Raw genomic sequence first — 20,757 nt, 5'->3', positions numbered from 1 at the left:
TTGCTTCATTGCTTTCAAGGGAGTGACCTGGAGCATCATATTTCAGTGTAATGTACTGCATGTTGACATCCTAAGGAATCTTGTAGGACTTAACTGGTCAATTTTCAGATCGTGATTTGGTGGAGGAGTCAGGGAATAGATCAGTTTTGTGCTTACAGTCAAAATACCATAGATGGCTGCATATGGGCAGGCTCCATTATTAACCTATCTTTATAGAATTATAGAATCATAGAGCTGTAAGTAAGGGGCCTATAAGGCCATCAGTTCCAACCCCCTGCTCACTGCAGGAATCTACATTAAAGCATGTCTGACACGTAGCTGTCCAGCTGCATCTTGAAGGCCTCAAGTGTGGGAGAGCTTATGACCTCCCTAGGTCATTGGTTCCACTGTCGTACTGCTCTAACAGTCAGGAATATTTCCTGATGTCCAGATGGAATCTGGCTTCCTGTAACTTGAGCCCATAATTCCATGTTTTTCACTCTGGGAAGATCGAGAAGTGATCCTTGGCCTTCCTCTGTGTGAAAAACTTTCAAGTATTTGATGAGTGCTATTATGTTTCCGTTCAGTCTTTTCTTCTCTGGGCTAAACATGCCCAGTTCTTTTAGTCTCTCCTCATAGGGCTTTGTTTCCAGACCCCTGATCATCCTCATTGCCCTCCTCTGAACCCCCTCCAGTTTGTCTGCATCCTTCTTGAAATGTGGAGCCCAGAACTGGACGCAATACTCAAGATGAGGCCTAACCAGTGCTGAATAGAGGGGGACCAGTACCTCCCACGATTTGGAAGCTGTACTTCTATCAATGCAGCCCAGAATAACATTTGCTTTTTTTGTAGCAACATCACACTGTTGGCTCATGTTCAGCTTGTGATCTACAACCATTCCAAGATCCTTCTCGTTTGTAGTATTGCTGAGCCAAGTACCCCCCATCTTGTAACTGTGCATTTGGTTTCTTTTTCCTAGGTGTATTACTTGGCATTTATCCCTATTAAATTTCATTCTGTTGTTTTCAGCCCAGCACTCCAGCCTATCAAGATCACTTGGAACTTTGTTTCCTGGGGTATTAGCTATCCCACCCAATTTTGTGTCATCTGCAAATTTGATAAGCATTCCCTGCACCTCCTTGTGCAAGTCATTAATGAAAATCATAGAATAGTAGAGTTGGAAGGGGCCTATAAGTCCATCAAGTCCAAACCCCCCCCCAAGCGGTTCAATGCAGGAATCCATTTTGAAATCAAACCATATCTTTATTTTTAGCTAGAGCGCTGGGCCCAGGATTGAGCCCTGAGGTACCCTGCTCATTACCTCTGCCCAATTTGAGAATGTACCATTGATAAGCACTCTTTGAGTCCGATTCTGTAGCCAACTGTGGATCCACCTAATGTCTGTCACTTTCTTGACCAGAAGAAGGAGGGACATTTTTTAAGCCATGTTGCCTACAGGCTGCTAATTTATTAGAATATTTATTTGCTGCTTTTCTGAGGCTTCCTTTCCCCCTGATCTGCTAGTTTTCTTTGTGTGTTATCCCAGGAAAGACATGCTACCAATGACCAGAAATTGACACTTTTTCAACTTACAGGGGTGTCCCTTTTTGCACTGGCTGCTGCAAGGATCCATGCAAAAGTCTTTATGGGCTCAAGTTGCAGGAAGTCAGATTCCGACTGGACATCAGGAGAAATTTCCTGACTGTTAGAGCAGTACGACAATGGAACCAGTTACCTAAGGAGGTTGTGGGCTCTCCCACACTAGAGGCCTTCAAGAGGCAGCTGGACAACCCTCTGTCAGGGATGCTTTAGGGTGGATTCCTGCATTGAGCAGGGGGTTGGACTCGATGGCCTTTTAGGCCCCTTCCAACTCTACTATTCTATGATTCTATGAAGGGCTCACGAATGCAAGTCTGGTTTAAAGATAAAGAACAGTAGGAAGCCAGGACAGCAATTGAAGTTGCCCGCCAACTATTAGCACCTGGACAGCAGCCTAAGCAGGTGCACTGGACACCGTGTTCCTCATTACGGTGAGATGCACTACGTTTCTACTACAGCCGGTCTCTCCAAAAGTGCATCTATGCATGCAAATCAGCACATGGAAACTGTATGTAAATGTGCATCCTCTTTTGATCTGTTTTTTTGGAGGGGTGGGTGGGGAAGGAATGCATTTCCTCTTTTTGATGACGTGTAAGTGGCCAGCCTGGTTTTAATGTGGTGCTGGGATTTTGCACACCTCATAGCTCCCTGTGGTAGAACACACACTTTGCTTGGGAAAGTCCCTCCCGGGGTGGTAAAGCCATGGCCAAATAATTGATTTTTGCTGATGCCCTTTCATGGTACCCCCAGGTTCACTGCCTATAGCCAATGCTTCCACCCCCTTCCTTCCAGCTTCAGGCACTGCGTTTCTTCTTCGACCCAGCCCTGGCGTCTGACAGCCAGCGCTGACGCAGACGGCGTTGCATAAGGCGGCTTTTATTTACAAGTGTTTGCCACTCTCACGGCAGTGCACAATTAAAAATTAGCAACAGGAAGTAGGGTTTCCCTCCCTCTCCTGTCCTTTGGCAAAAGGAGGACACTGAATGTATTGGAAATGTTTTGGAGCAAGTTGTCACTTGCGCCGGTCCTTCCCCGAGTGTAAAGAGCTGCAGGCGCAGCCAAGGGTTGCAAGCTGGAGTCATTTCAAGACTGATTCTTTTGGAAAAATCAAGAGAAGGGGGTTGTGTTTACCAATGGGATTCCATTTCTGGGCAGGCTGCTGTGGCTTTTTCAAGTTCAAGGAGCACCTTGCCTGCTTATTTACTGGGTGCCTCTCTCCCTACCCTGAATGGTTTGGAGAGAATGGACAGTATTCTTTGTTCTGTTTTTGTCCCTCGTAAGAATATGCCCACGACTGTAGTGCAATCTGAGAAAAGACGTTAACTTCGGGGGGGAAATAAAGGAATGCATGTACGCTTCTAGCCTTTGTCCAAAGTGCTTCTGTGTGCTGCAATTTAAGAAGGGTGCAGATCAATGAGAAAGGGTTCAAAGGAGGCATTGAAGACGGTCAGGGGTAGAGGACGCACGTCCGCATGAGGAACAATTGTAGGAACTGGGGGCGTTTAACCCAGAGAGGAGAAGACTTGAGAGTAGACGTGACGGGACTCTTCAAATATCTGCAGGGCTTGCACGTGAAAGAGAGCGAAGGCTCATTCTCGGCTGCTCCAGAAGGCAGGAATAGAACTTAAAAGGGCTTAAGTTACAGGAAGGCGGGTTTTTATTTATTTATTATTTACAGTATTTTTTGTCTAGCTCCAAAATGGCTCCAGGAACAGTTTACATATCATCAGTAAAAAAGTCCCTGCCAGCAAAGAGTGGGCCTAGCTCTGCGGTAGAGCACCAGCTTTATATATGCCAAAGGTCCCTGGTTCAATCCCTGACTTCTCCAGATTGGGCTAGGAAAGAATCCTGCCTGAAACCCTGGCAGTGTCGATAATGCTGAGCTAGATGGACCAGTCATCCGATTCAGCATTTGGCAGCTTCCTGAGTTCCAGGTTTGCCATCTAAAAAGAGATGACATGCAAGGAAACACTTATGCGGAGGGCAGAGGGGAAGAATGCGACTGTCAGCCAGGGTGCTGGAACTGCCCCACTTTCTCTTTTCATCTCCTTCAAGTGCAGCCTTGCTGGAATGGTTGCTGGTGGTGACGGTAGATTTTGGTTGGCTGTTAGCAGACAATTCTGACTGAGAAAAGCTCTTTGCTCCATGATGGAGTCAGGCACTCTGTGTGTTTGTGGTGGTGGGGAGGTTCTGCTCGCTGATGGCCTTCAAGGAGAGGCTGGAGAGGTTCTCTTGGGGAGATGACTTTACCTCTGGATTTCCTGCAGCAAGTAGAGTGTTGGGCCAGACTTCATGATTCTGTGAAATCGACCCAGGTTGCCTGACTGGAGAACGCCTGTGCCGTAGGTGATCTTCCGGGTCACCTGTCCTCTGTTAGCTCTGCCTAAACAAACAATGGGAACCTTCTCCCGAAGAGAGGTGCCCAGGAGATAAACTGCAGCACAGGTGATCTCTTGGGATACCTCTGCAGTCTCTACAATGCCTGGCTCTGAGGAAGGATCTTGGAATGGTTGTAAGTCACAAGCTGAATATGAGCCAACAGTGTGATATGGCTGCAAAAAAAAAAAAAAAAAAAAGCAAATGCTATTTTGGGCTACATAAATAGAGGTATAGCTTCCAAATCGCAGGAGGTACTCTAATTGGCCCTGGTTAGGCCTCATCTTGAGTACTGCGTCCAGTTCTGGGCACCACACTTGGAGAAGGATGAAGACAAGCTGGAGGGGGTTCAGAGGAGGGCAACGAGAATGATCAGGGTCTGGAAACAAAGCCCTATGAGGAGAGACTGAAAGAACTGGGCATGTTTAGCCTGGAGAAGAGAAGATTTATTTATTTATTTATTTATTTATTAAATTTATATACCACCCCATAGCTGAAGCTCTCTGGGCGGTTTACAAAAGTTAAAACAGTAAACATTAAAAAGTATACAAATTTAAAACCATCAAAAATATATATAAAAACAGTGTAAAACAGTATCCATTGAGGGGAGACATGATAGCACTCTTCAAATACTAAAAAGGTTGTCACACAGAGGAGGGCCAGGATCTCTTCTCAATCATCCTAGAGTGCAGGACACGGAATAATGGGCTCAACTTACAGGAAGCCAGAAGCCGGCTGGACATCAGGAAAAACTTCCTGACTGTTAGAGCAGTACAGCAGTGGAACCAGTTCCCTAGGGAGGTTGTGGACTCTCCCACACTGGAGGCCTTCAAGAGGCAGCTGGACAACCATCTGTTAGGGATGCTTTAGGGTGGATTCTTGCATTGAGCAGGGGGTTGGACTCGATGGCCATATAGGCCCCTTCCAACTCTATGATCCTCAGGCATTTAGCTATGACCAGTTCTCTGAAGTACCACTCCGGACACTTTCTCCTGCCAATGTGGCTCTGAAGGGGATGGGTGGCAGCAGCAATGAGTGGAGGGTCTTAGGGGTTGGTAGGGATGGCCCCATCCACTTCTCCTACAAAACCCAACTGGCAGGCCCTCCTTAGTCCCTGGGCCCTCAGCAGTTGCCCAGTCTTCTGATCCCTGACAAAGAGCCTGCCAGTTAGGTTTTTTAGGAGAAGAGGATGGGGCCAGCCTTTCACTTATAGCTCATAGGATCCTAGAGGAGGGCACAGCTGGCTGGAACCCTGAACAGGTCCGTTTTGTTGTGGGAGAGGCTACACTGCAACATTTTGTTGCAGATCACACTTACTATCCATCAAAGGCAAATTTGGGAGCTGCGATTTACCAGGGGTTGTCCCTGTTAAATAATGACACAGTTTGTAGCGTATGAGACTTGACAGAAGCAGGGCCTGGAAACGGCATTAACCAGATTCGAGTTCAGCTCTCTTTGATCATGCTGCTTGCAGATGGAACATCTTTCTCCTTGCAAGTAATCGCTTTCTGATTGGGGACCAGCTGGTCTTTTGTCCATTCATAGACTTAGTGACTGACTTCCCTGCTGCATTTTAGCTGTGCTGAGAAACACAAATGGGCTGAGATCTCTGTAAAATGTTCATTTAAGTTTTCTGTTCTGAAAGAGCAGAACCGGAGGGCAGGAGTACATGGCGAATTCTCCCACTGGAGGGATATAAACAGTGGGGTCCCACAGGGATCTGTTCTGGGACCCACACTTTTCAACCTGTTTATAAATGACCTGGAATTAGGAGTAAGCAGTGAGGTGGCCAAGTTTGCTGTTGACACCAAATTCTTTAAGGTGGTTGAAACATTGTGGGTGGTTCTGAAATGATCTCTCCAAATTGGGAGACTGGGCATCCAAATGGCAAATGCGGTTCAATGTAAGCAAGTGTAAACAGATGTAAGTTGGTTCAAAATAATAATAATCCAAAATAATAACCCAAACTACATGTACATGCTGAGTTAGTGGTGAAAGTCCAAGAATGAGATCTTGGCGTTGTGGTGGACAGCTCCATGAAAATGTTGTCCCAGTGTGCGACTACTGTGAGAAAGGCAAATACTCTGTAGGCATTATTATTATTATTATTATTATTATTATTATTATTATTATTATTATTTATTTATTTATTTATATAGCACCATCAATGTACATGGTGCTGTACAGAGTAAAACAGTAAATAGCAAGACCCTGCCGCATAGGCTTACAATCTAATAAAATCATAGTAAAACAATAAGGAGGGGAAGAGAATGCAAACAGGTACAGGGTAGGGTAAGCAGGCACAGGGTAAGGAATTGACAATACGATTGCCAATGTCATACTGTCCTTATAGAAATCTATGGCGTGACTACACTTGGAATACTATGTACAGTTCTGGTCACCGCACCTAAAAAAGGGTTATTGTAGAGTTGGAAAATGTGCAGAAAAGAGCTACTAAAATGATCAAGGGGCTGGAGCAACTCCATATGAGGAAAGGTTACAACATAGAATCATAGAATAGTAGAGTTGGAAGGGGCCTATAAGGCCATCGAGTCCAACCCCCTGCTCAATGCAGGAATCCACCCTAAAGCATCCCTGACAGATGGTTGTCCAGCTGCCTCTTGAAGGCCTCTAGTGTGGGAGAGCCCACCACCTCCCTAGATAACTGGTTCCATTGTCGTACTGCTCTAACAGTCAGGAAGTTTTTCCTGATGTCCTGCTGGAATCTGGCTTCCTGTCACTTGAGCCCGTTATTCCGTGTCCTGCACTCTGGGAGGATCGAGAAGAGATCCTGGCCCTCCTCTGTGTGACTGACAACCTTTTAAGTATCCCTGACAGATGGTTGTCCAGCTGCCTCTTGAAGGCCTCTAGTGTGGGAGAGCCCACAACCTCCCTAGGTAACTGGTTCCATTGTCGTACTGCTCTAACAGTCAGGAAGTTTTTCCTGATGTCCAGCCAAAATCTGTCTTCCTGTAACTTGCGCCCATTATTCCGTGTCCTGCACTCTGGGATGATCGAGAAGAGATCCTGGCCCTCCTCTGTGTGACAACCTTTTAAGTAAATAAACATCTAGGACTGCTTAGTTTAGAGTAAAGGCAAGCGATGACAGACATCACAGAGATGTACAAAATTATGCATGGCATGGAGAAAGTGGATAGCGAGACATTTTTCTCCCTCTCTCGTGTTACTAGAACCCAGCGGGGGGTCATCCCGTGAAGCTGAATGGTGGCAGATTCGGAGCAGGCCAAACGAAGGACTTCTTCACAGACTGCGTTGTTAACCTATGAAATTTGCTACCACACGATGTAGTGACAGCCACCATTTTGGATGGCTTTAAAAGGGGATTGGACCGTTTCCTGGTCTTGATGGCTCTACGCTACCTCCATCATCAGAGGCAGTATGCCTGCGTATCCCAGTTGCTGGGGAACATGGGCAGGAGGGTGCTGTTTCTTATTTCTCCACTTGGCCATTGCAACGCCCCTGTTCACCTGCCTCTCACTCTTCTCAGACAGTGGAGGCGATGAGGAGCAGCGGTAGATGCCACTGCCTCCTTGTTCCCTGGCTCTCTGCCTGTCAAGCGAGCAAGCGGGAGCCATGAGGAGAAAGAGGATGAGGAGCAACAGCAACCGGTGACAATGGCGGTGGTACCAATGATGGTCAACACACTGAGGGAGTCAGTCCACAGGGGGCGTCTTACCCAAAGGCACTCCAAAACCTGGAACCGGCGTTGCGTTTCTTAATCTATTGTTCCCTGAATTGGGAGGGGATTGGCCAGCCATACATTTACCCCAAAGAGGGTTGTTATTTATAATTTACAGAATGCAGTTTTTCCAGGAATAGTTTTTCCTCTCCACTTCACGAAATGCCATTAGGTTCCTTTTGCAGACAGGAGAGAAAGATGTGAAAATATTGTTAAATTTAGCTTACGGAGACACCTTAGCATTTTTTCCCCAGGATGTGGTAAAAGCTGCCGCCTTCCTAGCCTTTGGCCGAAGGGTAGCTAAACAAGGGTATGAGAAGTCCTTTTTCCACAGTGGCTGGCCCTTGAAAGGAAATGGCTTTCCTGTTTGAAATATTACTTAGACAGCGAAAGCAAAGCCATTGCGAACGCTTTGTGGACAGGGTATGATGATAATGAGGAAGATGGAACATAACTGTTAAGACTAACTTGAAACATCTTCTGAGAGCTCAGGGCTCTCTCTTTTTCCTGGAATGAGGGTGGAGGTGCACTCATACCCCCAAAAATGTTGGGCTGTAACTAAGTGGTAGAGCACCAGCTATGAATGTAAAAGGTCCCTGGCTTCAATCCCTAGCATCTCCAGGTAGGACTGGGGTCTGAAACATCTTTTTCAACCCTGACAGCATGTGATAATTATCAAATCATCAAATTGTAGACTTAGAAGGGTGCTATTTAGGCCATCGAGTCCTCCCCCTTGCTCAGTGCAGGAATCCACCTTTAGGCAAACCTGACAGATGGCCTCTTGAAGGCCTCTAGTGTGGGAGAGCCCACAACCTCCCTAGGTAACTGGTTCCATTGTCGTACTGCTCTAACAGACAGGAAGTTTTTCCTGATGTCCAGCTGGAATCTGGCTTCCTGTAACTGAAGCCCATTATTCCGTGTCCTGCACTCTGGGAGGATCGAGAAGAGATCCTGGCCCTCCTCTGTGTGACAACCTTTCCAGTCCTTGAAGAGTGCGATCATGTCTCCCCTCAACCTTCTCTTCTCCAGGCTAAACCTGCCCAGTTCTTTCAGTCTCTCCTCACAGGGCTTTGTTGCCAGACCCCTGATCATCCTGGTTGCCCTCCTCTGAACACGCTCCAGCTTGTCTGCATCCTTCTTGAAGTGTGGTGCCCAGAAATGGATGCAGTATCCGGAATCCATGGCATAAGCTTTCAGAGACACTGTTTACTTCATCAGATGAATCGGTGTCTATGAAAGACTACACCAGAATAAATTTGTCACCTTTAAGTTGTCATGAGATTCTTCTTTTCTTTTTCTGCAACAGACTAATATTCTACCCCTTTGGATAGCTTACAGAATGACTGTTTGCTGCAGTAGTAAGAATGATTTATAGCAAGTGTCTTTAGCTCACAGCTCTAAATAGTAAAGATGCCCAATTAACTTGGGAACAATGAAGTCCTTTCAGTTATTCCACTTGCTTATTGGATAAAGTGTTGTTTATGGGGACAAAACCAGCAAAATCCTACGCGATCCTCTCTCCTTGGGGATCATTCCGTCCCAATCAAGCACTGGTCAGACCCGGACTTCAACAAGGTGACTGCATCATGTGCCTTTAGTCCATGGGTGGACAACTTGTGGCCCTCCAGATGTTTTGGCCTACAACTCCCATTAGGCCTAGCCAATGGCGAGGGATCACTGGAGTTGTAGGCCAAAACATCTGGAGGGCCCCAAATTCCCCCTGCTTTCGTCCATGAGGCTGGTGCTGTAATCTGTGTAGATGGTATACACAGATTGTTTGGGGGATGCCTGTGCAGTTTCTAGAGCTCAGAGAGAGGTTGGTTACTTCTCCCCAGAATAGTGTCCTGTAGTCATTGAGCTGAATCATTAATGGCATTTGGGAATTCCCATGACGCATTTCTTGGAGAAAATTGAAATAGCTCCCCTACAGCTATTTTTATCCTCACGACATGTGTAGGATGAAATGCTGTACTTCCTTTCTAGTAAGAACAACACTTGCCTGTGAAGGTTGATTTTTTTAAAATAAAAGTAATAATAAAGCAAAACACTGGGAGGAATTAGTAATGCAACCTTTTAAAATTGTGAATCTATTCAAGGTATATGTCAGGGACATTCCAACACATAATCCAAATCAATGCGTCTCCATAATGCTGCGGCTAACTTAAGTAAGTTCTCCCTGTGTTTCTTTCCCCATCACTCCTAGGAGTCGATGAAAGGCTCAACACCAGGGATACCACAGGGCCCTTGGGAATCTGACTTAACTATGGATCTGGAGAAGCTTTCAGTCTGGGGATCATTCAAACAAAGAACCAAGCCTTTCTTACAAAACCTGAGCATCAGAAGGACCAAGAAAACCTCTTCCAAACTGCTGGAGAGGAGGCGACGGCATCCCTTAGACCGGCAACTTAGTTCCTCCATGCCTGACATGCTGAATGTAGAGGCAATTGTCAAAGAAGAAATGAACTATTCGCGTTCCAAAGCCATGTCCACTTTCTTCCCGAGCGGCTTTTCCGCCACGGAGGTGTACCTTGAGAATAGCAGCAATGCTTCCTTGGAACAGACTGGGGAGGAATGGCGGTGGAGCCAGCAGGAGACGGTGCGCGTGGAAATCGGGGTTAAAGAAACGGAGCAAGCGGCGCCAGAAGTGAAGCGGAGGTCCAGCGAAGATCTTGTGGAACTGTTGAAAAGGAATAGTTTCAACAGTGACTTTGCAGAAGACCCACTTGAGGTAATGGGCATTGGGTCAACCAAACCCAAGTTAGAGAGTCTTAGTATAGGGGTGGGCAACTTCTGTCCTTCCAGATGATGTCGGACTGCAACTCCCAGAATCCTTCACCATTGGCTACATTAGCTAGGGCTGATGGGAGATGCAGCCCCACAACATCTTGAGGGTCTCAAGTTGCCCACTCCTGACTTCGTAAGCTGCTTTCTAATGTGTTTGTAGGATGTTTGGCACTTCAAAAAATTCAATGTATCTTAAATGTGATCGTTATATTTGTGCAAAGGTAGACTTGTGTGCATGAAAGGCATACACATTTCTATCCTCCTGTGGGAGGATAGAAATGTATGCGCCACACAGCCTGTCCTGCACCCACTAGACTAGCCTGCTGCCCTCCAGTGTGGTGGAGGGACACGGCCCTGTTGCCAGGGTTGGAGTAGAATTCATCTCCTAGTCCAGTTCACTTCTGTGATGATGAGTGGGCAAATCCCCTGCTTTGCATGTAGAGGAGTAGAGCACCATCCCACCCATGTCCCCCAGCAATTGGTGCACACAGGCTTACTGGCTCAGATACTGGAGGTAGCACATAACCGTCAGGGCTGGTAGCCATTGATGGTCTGCACTGATGGTTACATGTTGCCTCTAGTATCTGAGGCAATAAGCATGTGTGCACCAGTTGCTGGGGAACATGGGTGGGAGGGTATGTTGCACCATGTCCTGCTTTGTTAGTCCCTGGTCAACATCTAGTTGGCCATGGTGGGAATAGAGTGCTGCACTAGGTGGACCCTTGGCCTGATCCAGCAGGACTCTTCTGATGTTCTTATGTTCTTAGAAAGTTCCAGGTTCAATCCCCGGCAAATCCAGGTAGGGCTGGAACCCTATAGAGCCATTGCTACCAGTCAGTGTTGACAATACTGGGCTAGTTAGACCAATGGCCTGACTCAATATAAGGCAGCTTCCTAGGTTCTAGGATCACTGCACAGAGCACCTGGATTTACACTTGTGATCGTTGGGAGGTCTATGTGCCCCTTCTCCGACTGCATATGGGAACACCATCCGCCAATGTGTCTGAACATGGCTGATGAGAAGTAATTTCGTCTCCGCTCAACCTTTCTGTGGCTTTGCACTTGGGTAGAAGCATTGAGGAACAGCAATAAAATACAATGTCAATACAACCTCTGTTACATAAAGGCTTCCTTGTTTTCAACAGCGTTCATACAGTGGTTCCAACCTTGAGTCATCGTGTTCATCTCAGCTATTTGAAGAGCAGTCCGTAAGTGATTTAAAAATGCGCTCAGTGACCCTGTTTACATGACATGCTATGCCATGGTGGTTAAGCATTTTGAGCTAAACGTTATGGCTTAGTGCGTCATGTGAACCATTCTTAACCATGGTGGCTACATAGCCATGGTTTAAATATGCTCACTAACCATTTACTGCAAAAGGGTTAGCAGCCTATCAATGGCTTAACTTGTTGTCTGAACAGGCCCAATATGTCTTGAATCCCAGAGGCTGAACACGGACTGGTGTAGCAAATATTGGGGTGCAAGAACTCCTATTCATGGAAAACCCTTTTGGGGCAAGGCTGTCAATGCGCGTGTAAAACCCCAGCATGTGGAAGAACTGGGGCCCAATTCATAGATTCTCCAGGTGGGGGAGCCTATTCTCTGTGCCTGGATCCTTGGGTTTGCTCCTTTAGGGATGTATGATCATTTTGTGGTTGTTCAGGAAAAAGTTCCTGACCGTTAGAGCAGTACGACAATGGAACCAGTTCCCTAGGGAGGTTGTGGGCTCTCCCACACTAGAGGCCTTCAAGAGGCAGCTGGACAACCATCTGTCAGGGATGCTTTAAGGTGGATTCCTGCATTGAGCAGGGGGTTGGACTCAATGGCCTTATAGGCCCCTTCCAACTCTACTACCCTATGATTCTATGAGATGTGATAGAAAACAACTGTGTTTGGTTCATGCCCTTTAGGGGAAGTGAAACTGATGCAGTGTTTCCCCCTTTATACCTTTTAACAGGCCCTCGAGGAAGGAAGTGATTGCTTGAGTAAATTGCCCAGCTCCTTTGCATATCTGTTAATGATCCATCTGAAAGAAGGCAGAAATTTGGTCATCAGGGATCGCTGTGGTGAGTCAATACAATGCTGTATGTAGCACTGATTTAAAAAGTGGTATAGAACATCCGAGTGGTGCTTTGGCTGAACTCAGAGGGTTAATGATTGGATCGAAACCTCGTCATAATACCATAGAAAAGGGGAAAAGCGGTTCAAAATCCAAAAGTCTACGATGCCCTGTACTGAATTTTGAATCTCTAGGATGTTTGCGTGAATGTACATAATATGCATGTCCCCATCAGGGACTGGGCCAGTGGAGGTTGGTGACTCTGATGTCAGTGGGATGGGGAATCTGCTCCAGGTTTCAGTCAAAACCAGTCAGAATTCTAAAGGAGCTGTCCATGGTGCTTCATGAAGCACCTTGGATAGGTCTTTTAAAGTTCTGAGTCGATCTGACTGAAACCTGGAATGGATTCCCCTCCCCACTGACCTTGGAGCTACCAGCCTCTACTGGACTGAGCTGGGAGAGTGGCAGGATCTTCACTACTGCTTTATAATGGTTTATAATGGTTTTGACAATGGTTGGGGTCCAGGATACATTCCATAAACCATTTTCGAGTCTTGTTATATCTTGCTTGTGGTAGATCTGGCCAGTGTTCAAGATGGATCTTTCCGTCTCTAGCTAGATCTCCTCTTCCTCTTAGAATGTTTCTTGTCCTGTTTTAGTAAAGGATTTTTCTCAGAGCTTTGTCCACCTGGACTTGAACTAGGAACTCATACATGCTGAAACAAGCCCTTTTGTAAACGAGCATTCCAGACAGGAGAGTAGAGAGGAGTTACCTTGACAAAGACAAATTAACTAAGACATGCTACCTTTTGCTCTTGCACAATTATTGTGGTGAGAACATAAAACCGTATTACCCTCTCCGCACCCATACTTGTTCTTAGGTGGTATTTCAGCTCAGGCATTGCTCAGCGAGTCCTAGAACTTGTCTGGAAGTTGTTTAAGTTTGTTAAAGTCTCTGAATTGGAAATCTCTCCATTGCTATTATTTTTTAAAATAATCACTTGAGTTCTGGAAGTCTGTGTTTGTTCTACCAGGAGCTGGACCACAATTGGCCACATCCTGGTCTCTGGTCTCTTTCTTCCTGAAGATCTTTTCTTTCAGGCACGGCAAAGTAGCGTTTGCGAAACTGGCTCCACCAGGCCAGACTCGTTGGCCGGTCTTCTGAACGTGTCACGAGGCTTGGCCCTGGTCCCCAAAAAACTGGGTAGCGGATCCGAGCTGTGAATATAAATGGCAGATTCTTCTTCAAGAATATCTTTCCAAAGGATCAGGGCTGGGGAAGCTCGTTCAGCCGGAAGGCCAAATTCAATTTGAGAGAGGCTCTTGGTGGCCATGTTGCAGGGGTGGGCGGGGCAAAAGCAGAAGAGGCGGGGCCAAAAGATACCAGCCTATTGCAGCTGAAGGGTCTTCCTGCAAGTCACTCAGCCTTAAGAAAGGCCTTTTAGACTTTTAGAATGGGGGCGGGGTGAACCACAGAGAAGCTGGGGAATCACCACATGATCAGTGGTTTGGAGGAAGGAAGCAGGGCCTTTTGGGGGCCATCAGGGGGGGGATTTGGCACCCGGGCCTGTGACTCCTACCCCTGCAGTCCAGTATATCGAATACATGGTGGCCTGTTCAGAAGACACCTTAAACCATGGTTTCAACTACAATGGTTAAGCCAGAAAGCCGGGCTGTGTTCACAAGACACCTTAAACCACGGCTTTCCTCCTAAACCCTCTCCTCATCTCTCATTCTCTCTTACTGTCAATGATGTTACACTTACTCCAGTCGAGGAAGCTCGTAGTCTTGGCTTTATATTTGACTCCTCGCTCTCCTTTATTCCTCATATTGAGGCAGTAGCTAAATCCTGTCGTTTTTTCCTGTATAATATTGCCAGGATTCGATCATTTTTGTCTGCCTCTTCTGCCAAGACTCTTGTTCATGCATTGGTTATTTCTCGGTTGGACTACTGCAACCTTCTTCTCACTGGCCTTCCTTCTTCTCACATCAGTCCATTGGTTTCTGTTCACCACTCTGCTGCTAAGATCATCTTCTTGGCTCGCCGCTCTGACCATGTAACTCCACTTCTGAAATCTCTTCATTGGCTTCCAATTCACTTCAGAATCCAATATAAACTTCTCCTGTTGACCTACAAAGCTTTTCACTGTCTAGCTCCTTCCTATCTCTCCTCTCTCATCTCACACTATCGCCCCGCTCGTGCTCATCGCCCCTCTGATGCCATGTTTCTCGCCTGCCCAAGGGTCTCTACTTCCCTTGCTCGGCTCCGTCCATTTTCTTCTGCTGCCCCTTACGCCTGGAACGCTCTTCCAGAACATTTGAGAACTACAAGTTCAACCGCAGCTTTTAAAGCTCAGCTAAAAACTTTTCTTTTTCCTAAAGCTTTTAAAACTTGATTTTGTTCTGACTTTATACTGTTAGTTTTACCCTACCCAGTGCCTGTTTACCCTACCCTGTGCCTGTTTGCTTTCTCTTCCCCTCCTTATTGTTTTATCATGGTTTTATTAGAATGTAAGCCTATGCGGCAGGGTCTTGCTATTTACTGTTTTACTCTGTACAGCACCATGTACATTGATGGTGCTATATAAATTAATAATAATAATAATAATAATAATAATAATAATAATAATAACCATGGTGAATAAAGTAAAAAGCCTTATTCACCATGGCTAAAGCTGTGGTTTAAGGTGTCTTCTGAACAAGCCTGTAGTCAAATTATGGAGGCTGGGTGGTAAATCTGTTCCAGGTTTCAGTCAGAACTCTATTTCCCCCCCTGCAGGATTGTGGGGAACTTGTAATCTTGGCAAGGTCTGTTCCCCACGTCAAAATTCATAATATAATGCTTTTTGTAAAGCTTTTTGCATAAACGCTTGTAAAACCCGTCAAAGAACCAAGCCCAGGAAACTGTATAACTTTACCACCTGCTGCGTTTATGTTTTGTTTCTACATTTTGAAGACCCTTATTTAGCTTAGGATATTTTAGTTGTACTTCTCCTTTATTGTATAATAAAGTTTTAAAACCTTTTTTTTAAGGCGATTTGCTTTCGTGGCATGAACTTAGTGGTATTGTGAAACCGTTTATGGAACGCTAGATAAAAAACACGCGACATTAATATGCTGTTTTAGTGGTGCCCTCTTGTGGATGTTTTTTAATGTTGCAGGATATTAGAACCAGCGTAAGACTGACTCTCTCTCTCTCTCTCTGCACAGATATTTCCACAACTGTTTAGTATTAGATCCCTAATTAGTTGACAAATTGAAAAATAGTAACTCTGTGTGTGCATGTGCATTTGTCAATAGGTTAACCCCTTTGCCCCAGTGTTGTGGTCCTGATAGAGACAGTCATCAGATGGGTTGGGCGAATCACATTTCCCAACTGTCGCTTTTCTGTTCTACAATAGGGACAAGCAGGTTCCTCTTTCTTCACACGGGGAAGAAAGAGGAAGCAGCAACGTGGTCCATTCAGTGGGCAATTTCAGGAAATGGCGGCACGTTTCGCCTCAAAACAAAACAAGAAAGGGTTTACCGGGTCTTATTTTCTTGCGGAAAATAGAACAGAAGGAGCGAGAGGTGGACGGGAGGTGGACGCCATCATCAAAAGGACCCAAGACAAACCGAGAGTGGCCAATAACGCTCGTCTGACGATGCTCAGGATCATGGCTCTCTTGCTGCCAAGTTTTGTTTCGCCCCCAGATGAGCTCATTGCAGGCACCCATAGAATTGAACTCTCCCACTGTTTCAACAGGAAGACTGTTAATTCTTCCTCTGATGTGTCATCTGCTTGGGTTTGAGGTCAACAATAGAGACAAGCAACTTCTCCCAAACTCCCTTATGGATGGAACTACAGGATTTCTTAGGGTGGGGTGGAATCAGAAGGTCTTGGATTATTTCTCCGAGCTCAGGAAAAGGACTCCCTCCTCCGTCTGTGGCATTGCTGTGTGAGATTGCATGGGGGGCAATTTAAGGCTTAACACCCACAGAAAAGTCTTTAGGCAAAATAGTCGTCCTTGGAGGATGGGCAGACTTCTAACCTCAGCCTTCCGCTTTCACCCCTGCCGTGCTGCAAAGGCAGCCCATCCAGGCCTGCAGCACACTTGATTTTCACCTGCCAACATGCCCCCTCCTCCATCTCTGGCTGACATGATCTCTCCTCAACCATCTGAGATCTTTCCCCTAGCAAAGCCACAGAATTCTACCATTTTTCTCCAGTCTGGATGTTAATCTGAGCTGCAGAAAGGTTTGGGGAATTGTCGACCTCTCCTCTCCATTTGAGAGACCTGTTTTTGTGGGACTCTGAAGCTCTGCTCCGAGTCCGGCTTGGGAGAACTTCATGAGTTTCAAACAAGTTCCTTTTTTTCAGGGTTCCTCCAGATCTTAGAGGGGTAAGAGAGGAGACAGGGTGCACCAATGGGTAAATATTTCTCAAAGGCAAGTCAATCGAAATGACAGAGAAAACTCTACCTTTTAGAACGCAACTGGTGCAGGTTAAACATTCTCAGGCTTTTAGCTATCCCCATAGTGGCAATCAAGAAAGACTTCACCCTAATGGACCAATTCACACGTTATCTTTTGAGATATGCAAGTAATAAAGTAAAACTGTGGCTACGACAATGATGTACATTGTACAGGAATACTTGTCAGTGAGCGGAGATCGACTGTTTGCAATACTACAAATGAGATGGATCTTGGAATTCTTGTTGATCACAAGCTGAATATGAGCCAACAGTGTTGGCTTTACTGCAAAAAAAGTAAATCCTATTTTGGGCTGCATTAATAGAAGTATAGCTTCTTAATCGCGGGAGGTACTGGTTCCCCTTTATTCGGCCCTGGTTAGGCCTCATCTTGAGTATTGCGTCCAGTTCTGGGCACCACACTTCAAGAAGGATGCAGACAAGCTGGAGCGTGTTCAGAGGATGATCATAGGTCTGGAAACAAAGCCCTATGAAGAGCAACTGAAAGGACTGGGCTTGTTTAGCCTGGAGAAGAGAAGATTGAGGGGAGACATCATAGCACTCTTCAAGTCCTTGAAAGGTTGTCACACAGAGGAGGGCCAGGATCTCTTCTCGATCATCCCAGAGGGCAGGGCACGGAATCATGGGCTCAAGTTACAGGAAGCCAGATTCTGGCTGGATATCAGGAAAAACTTCCTGACTGTTAGAGCAGTACGGCAATGGAACCAATGACCTAGAGAGGTTGTGGGCTCTCCCACACTAGAGGCCTTCAGGAGGCAGCTGGACAACCAAGGGGGTTGGACTTGATGGCCTTATAGGACTCTTCCAACTCTACTATTCTATGATTCCTTTTGAGCAGGAGTTTCCAATCCTTTCAGGCCCATGAACATGTTTGGAATTTTGAAAGGGGGTTGCAGTTTCCATCACAAAATGGCATGTATGAGGGTGGTGGTGGAATGACCATTTTCAAAATGGCTGCTTTGCCACACACCGATCCAGATTGAGAAACAAAACCCAGACCTAGAGAGGGGAGGTGGAGAAAAAACAATGGATATTCCGCTTGAGAGGTGAAAGAGAAAGATGGAAAGTTACACTCTTTTTCATTTCTCCTTCTCTCATCTCTTTACTTTTCCAGGTAGGATTGGCAGCTTGGGTGCGAATCTCAGTCTGGACAGGAACGTAGTGTTCCAGAGGAAGTGGGCACGAATTATGCCCTTCTCACTTCCTCTTTCACCCCATTGTACTTTACATTGCTCCCTTCCCACTTCCAATGGAGAAGGCAGTGGACATTTTTTTTTTAAAAAAAACATTATTGTAAATTTCAAGAGAACAAAGCAAAGCAGTGTCATAAAAGAAGCACACACGCACACACATCTGTCAACGTGACTGAGTGTGTCAATGTCAGTTAATACATGTGAAATGTGTGTGTGTGTATGTGAAAATGCAGCTATCTTAAAAAGAAAGCAAATTATACCTCAATTTCAGCAAAGGCAGACCAAATATCAACGTATGTATCCATTAGTGAGTGGTCCCTCTAATTACTTATGTTATTATTGCATTTATATTCCACCTTTTTTCCTCCAAGGAAAAATCATCCCCCTTCCCTCCATTTCTGTCCTCACAACAACAACCCTGTGAGGTATGTTGGGCTGAAAGTCTGACTGGCTAAAAGTCACCCAGTGGGTTTCCATGGCTGAGTGGGGACTCGATCCCGGATCTCCCGACGCCCAGTCTGACTCTTTAGCCACTACACCACACCAGTTCAAACGTTGAAAACGTTATTCACTCCTCAATCCATTTCATTATAGGAGGTGAGGATTTCTCTTTCCAACGTTGTAATATCAGCCTTTGATCACAGTGTGAAGCAGCTTGGATAACTCCCCTTAAGAGTTCTGCCTAGTTCTGAATGAAACCCAGAGTAGATTCACTGCTGCCTCACTGACATTGGAGCCACCAGCCTCCGCTGAATTAGTGTCATGTGTAGCTTGACCCTTAAGGGCAAACCTGCATTTGCTGCTGTTTGACAGGAGGAATGAGCCTTGGATCAGATTGTGTGCTTGATTTCTTCGTTAGCGTTAGGCTTGGTTTACTCATTTGAGCAATCTGGAGTTCTTTTATTCTGCTCACACCTCTCTGCAGGGATCCAGGCCAAGCCATGTTCTCAATGCATGAATTGGCCTTTGGTAAGCACCTTTTCGAGTGTTTATCTGTGTTTAGGACTAGGAAAAGCGATTTCAGATGTTACTTCAGGTGAAGTTGCAATGAAAAATTCTGGAATTCTGGAATGCCTACTGCTTGACAATTGCTAACGTTCTTTCTAGATGCCATGGAACATGCAAAAAAACCCCAAACTACTTTAGCCCTGTGTGTATTTATGATTTTTGTGGTAATTTGTTGAAATAGTCTGTTCAGCCCTGTGTTGAGTTTGGGTTTTGGTCCTGCCAGGTCCAAGTCATCAATCAGGTCCTTTTGGTTATCAGGATGAAACAAGCCACTTGTGCGAAAAAACGACAGTTCATTGATGGGAAATGGATGCAGAATATATATATGCGAAGGAAGTTCATGCCTCCTTCCAGCTAATCAAGCTCTCATAGCTGAGTGTCTATCGGTACCCTGCATTATTATTATTATTATTATTGTTATTATTATTATTATTACTATTATTATTTACATTTATATACCACCCCATAGCCGAAGCTCTCTGGGCGGTTTACAAAAGTTTAAAACAGTGAACATTAAAAAGAAATATACAAAACTGGAAACCATAAAAAGCATAGAAAAACCATAAAAAGCGACAGAAAATGAAACAAAATGATAAACTTTGGAAAAGTTCAGAGGCAATAGAAAGTGAAATTACTCTGGTGGTTCTCATTTTTAACTGCTAGAGGGCAGCAGTAGCCACTTAAAATCACATTGGACAACTTCATTGGGAGCTAAATTCTATCTAAATACTGTGGGATGTGTTATTTTAATGTGCCTCTAATTCAAGGATGTAGGTTGACCAGCTGCAGTGTGTAAAGGGTATATAGTAATTAGCAGTGGGTGAAAAATATGTTTGGTTCACGTTTTAGTGCAAACTATCCAATCTGCACTTTCTGAACCTGACATAGTTTGCTGTCAAAATCTCTAAATTTCTGAAGTTTGTGATGTAGTTAACATAAACAAACATGCAGAGAAAAATATGTGTATTTGTGGGGAAAGCACATAAATTCCATTTTGCTCGTTGAAAAAGAATTGCATGCTTGCAAAAGTGCACACAAAAATGTTCACAGCTAAAAATGTGAATTTCCCTCATAGGCTAAACCATGAATATGCACGTTTTGGGGGCACTTTGCAGAGATTTTCACATTTTTGCAAATGCTGCTGTAGGCAAATTTTTATTTATTTTATTTATTTATTGCATTTATATCCCGCTTTTTTTCCTCCAAGGAACCCAAGGCGGCGTACATAATCCTCCTCCTCTCCATTTTATCCTCACAACAGCAACCCTGTGAGGTAGGCTGAGCTGAGAGTCTGAATTTGCACAAATTCACATCTTTGAAATGCGAATTTGTGCGAATTTGGGAAGCTGGAAAAAATCTGATTCCACAAATGAGCGGATAACGGGGGAAAAAAAAAAGATCTGAGAAACACAGACAGAAAGAATTTTACCAAATTCGTACATTCCTAGAATGCACAAATTTCCTTTCGTTATATATGTTTTTGATGTTTCAAATGAGTTTGGGGCAAAATGTGCAAAAACATGATCTCCCAGTTGAAATAAATGCAGATACATGCTGTGTTGCCATGAGGATGACGCTGATGGTAC

At 45.2% G+C, this 20,757-nt stretch overlaps 1 protein-coding gene across 1 annotated transcript in view; it reads left to right on the top strand.

Annotated features, from left to right (window-relative positions):
- The window catches only part of MCTP2 (multiple C2 and transmembrane domain containing 2), a 177,013-nt gene that overhangs the window by 19,085 nt on the left and 137,171 nt on the right, over positions 1-20,757 (top strand). Inside the window, exons 2-4 of the mRNA XM_063142442.1 lie at positions 9,859-10,383; positions 11,585-11,647; positions 12,397-12,505. Coding sequence (XP_062998512.1) covers positions 9,859-10,383; positions 11,585-11,647; positions 12,397-12,505 — 697 coding nt within the window. The remainder of the gene's footprint in view (positions 1-9,858; positions 10,384-11,584; positions 11,648-12,396; positions 12,506-20,757) is intronic.

This window comes from Elgaria multicarinata, chromosome 16, assembly GCF_023053635.1.
Source record: "Elgaria multicarinata webbii isolate HBS135686 ecotype San Diego chromosome 16, rElgMul1.1.pri, whole genome shotgun sequence".
Lineage (NCBI taxonomy): Eukaryota > Metazoa > Chordata > Lepidosauria > Squamata > Anguidae > Elgaria > Elgaria multicarinata.
Note: the sequence above shows the minus strand (reverse complement) of the source record. Positions and strands in the feature narration are given on the sequence as shown.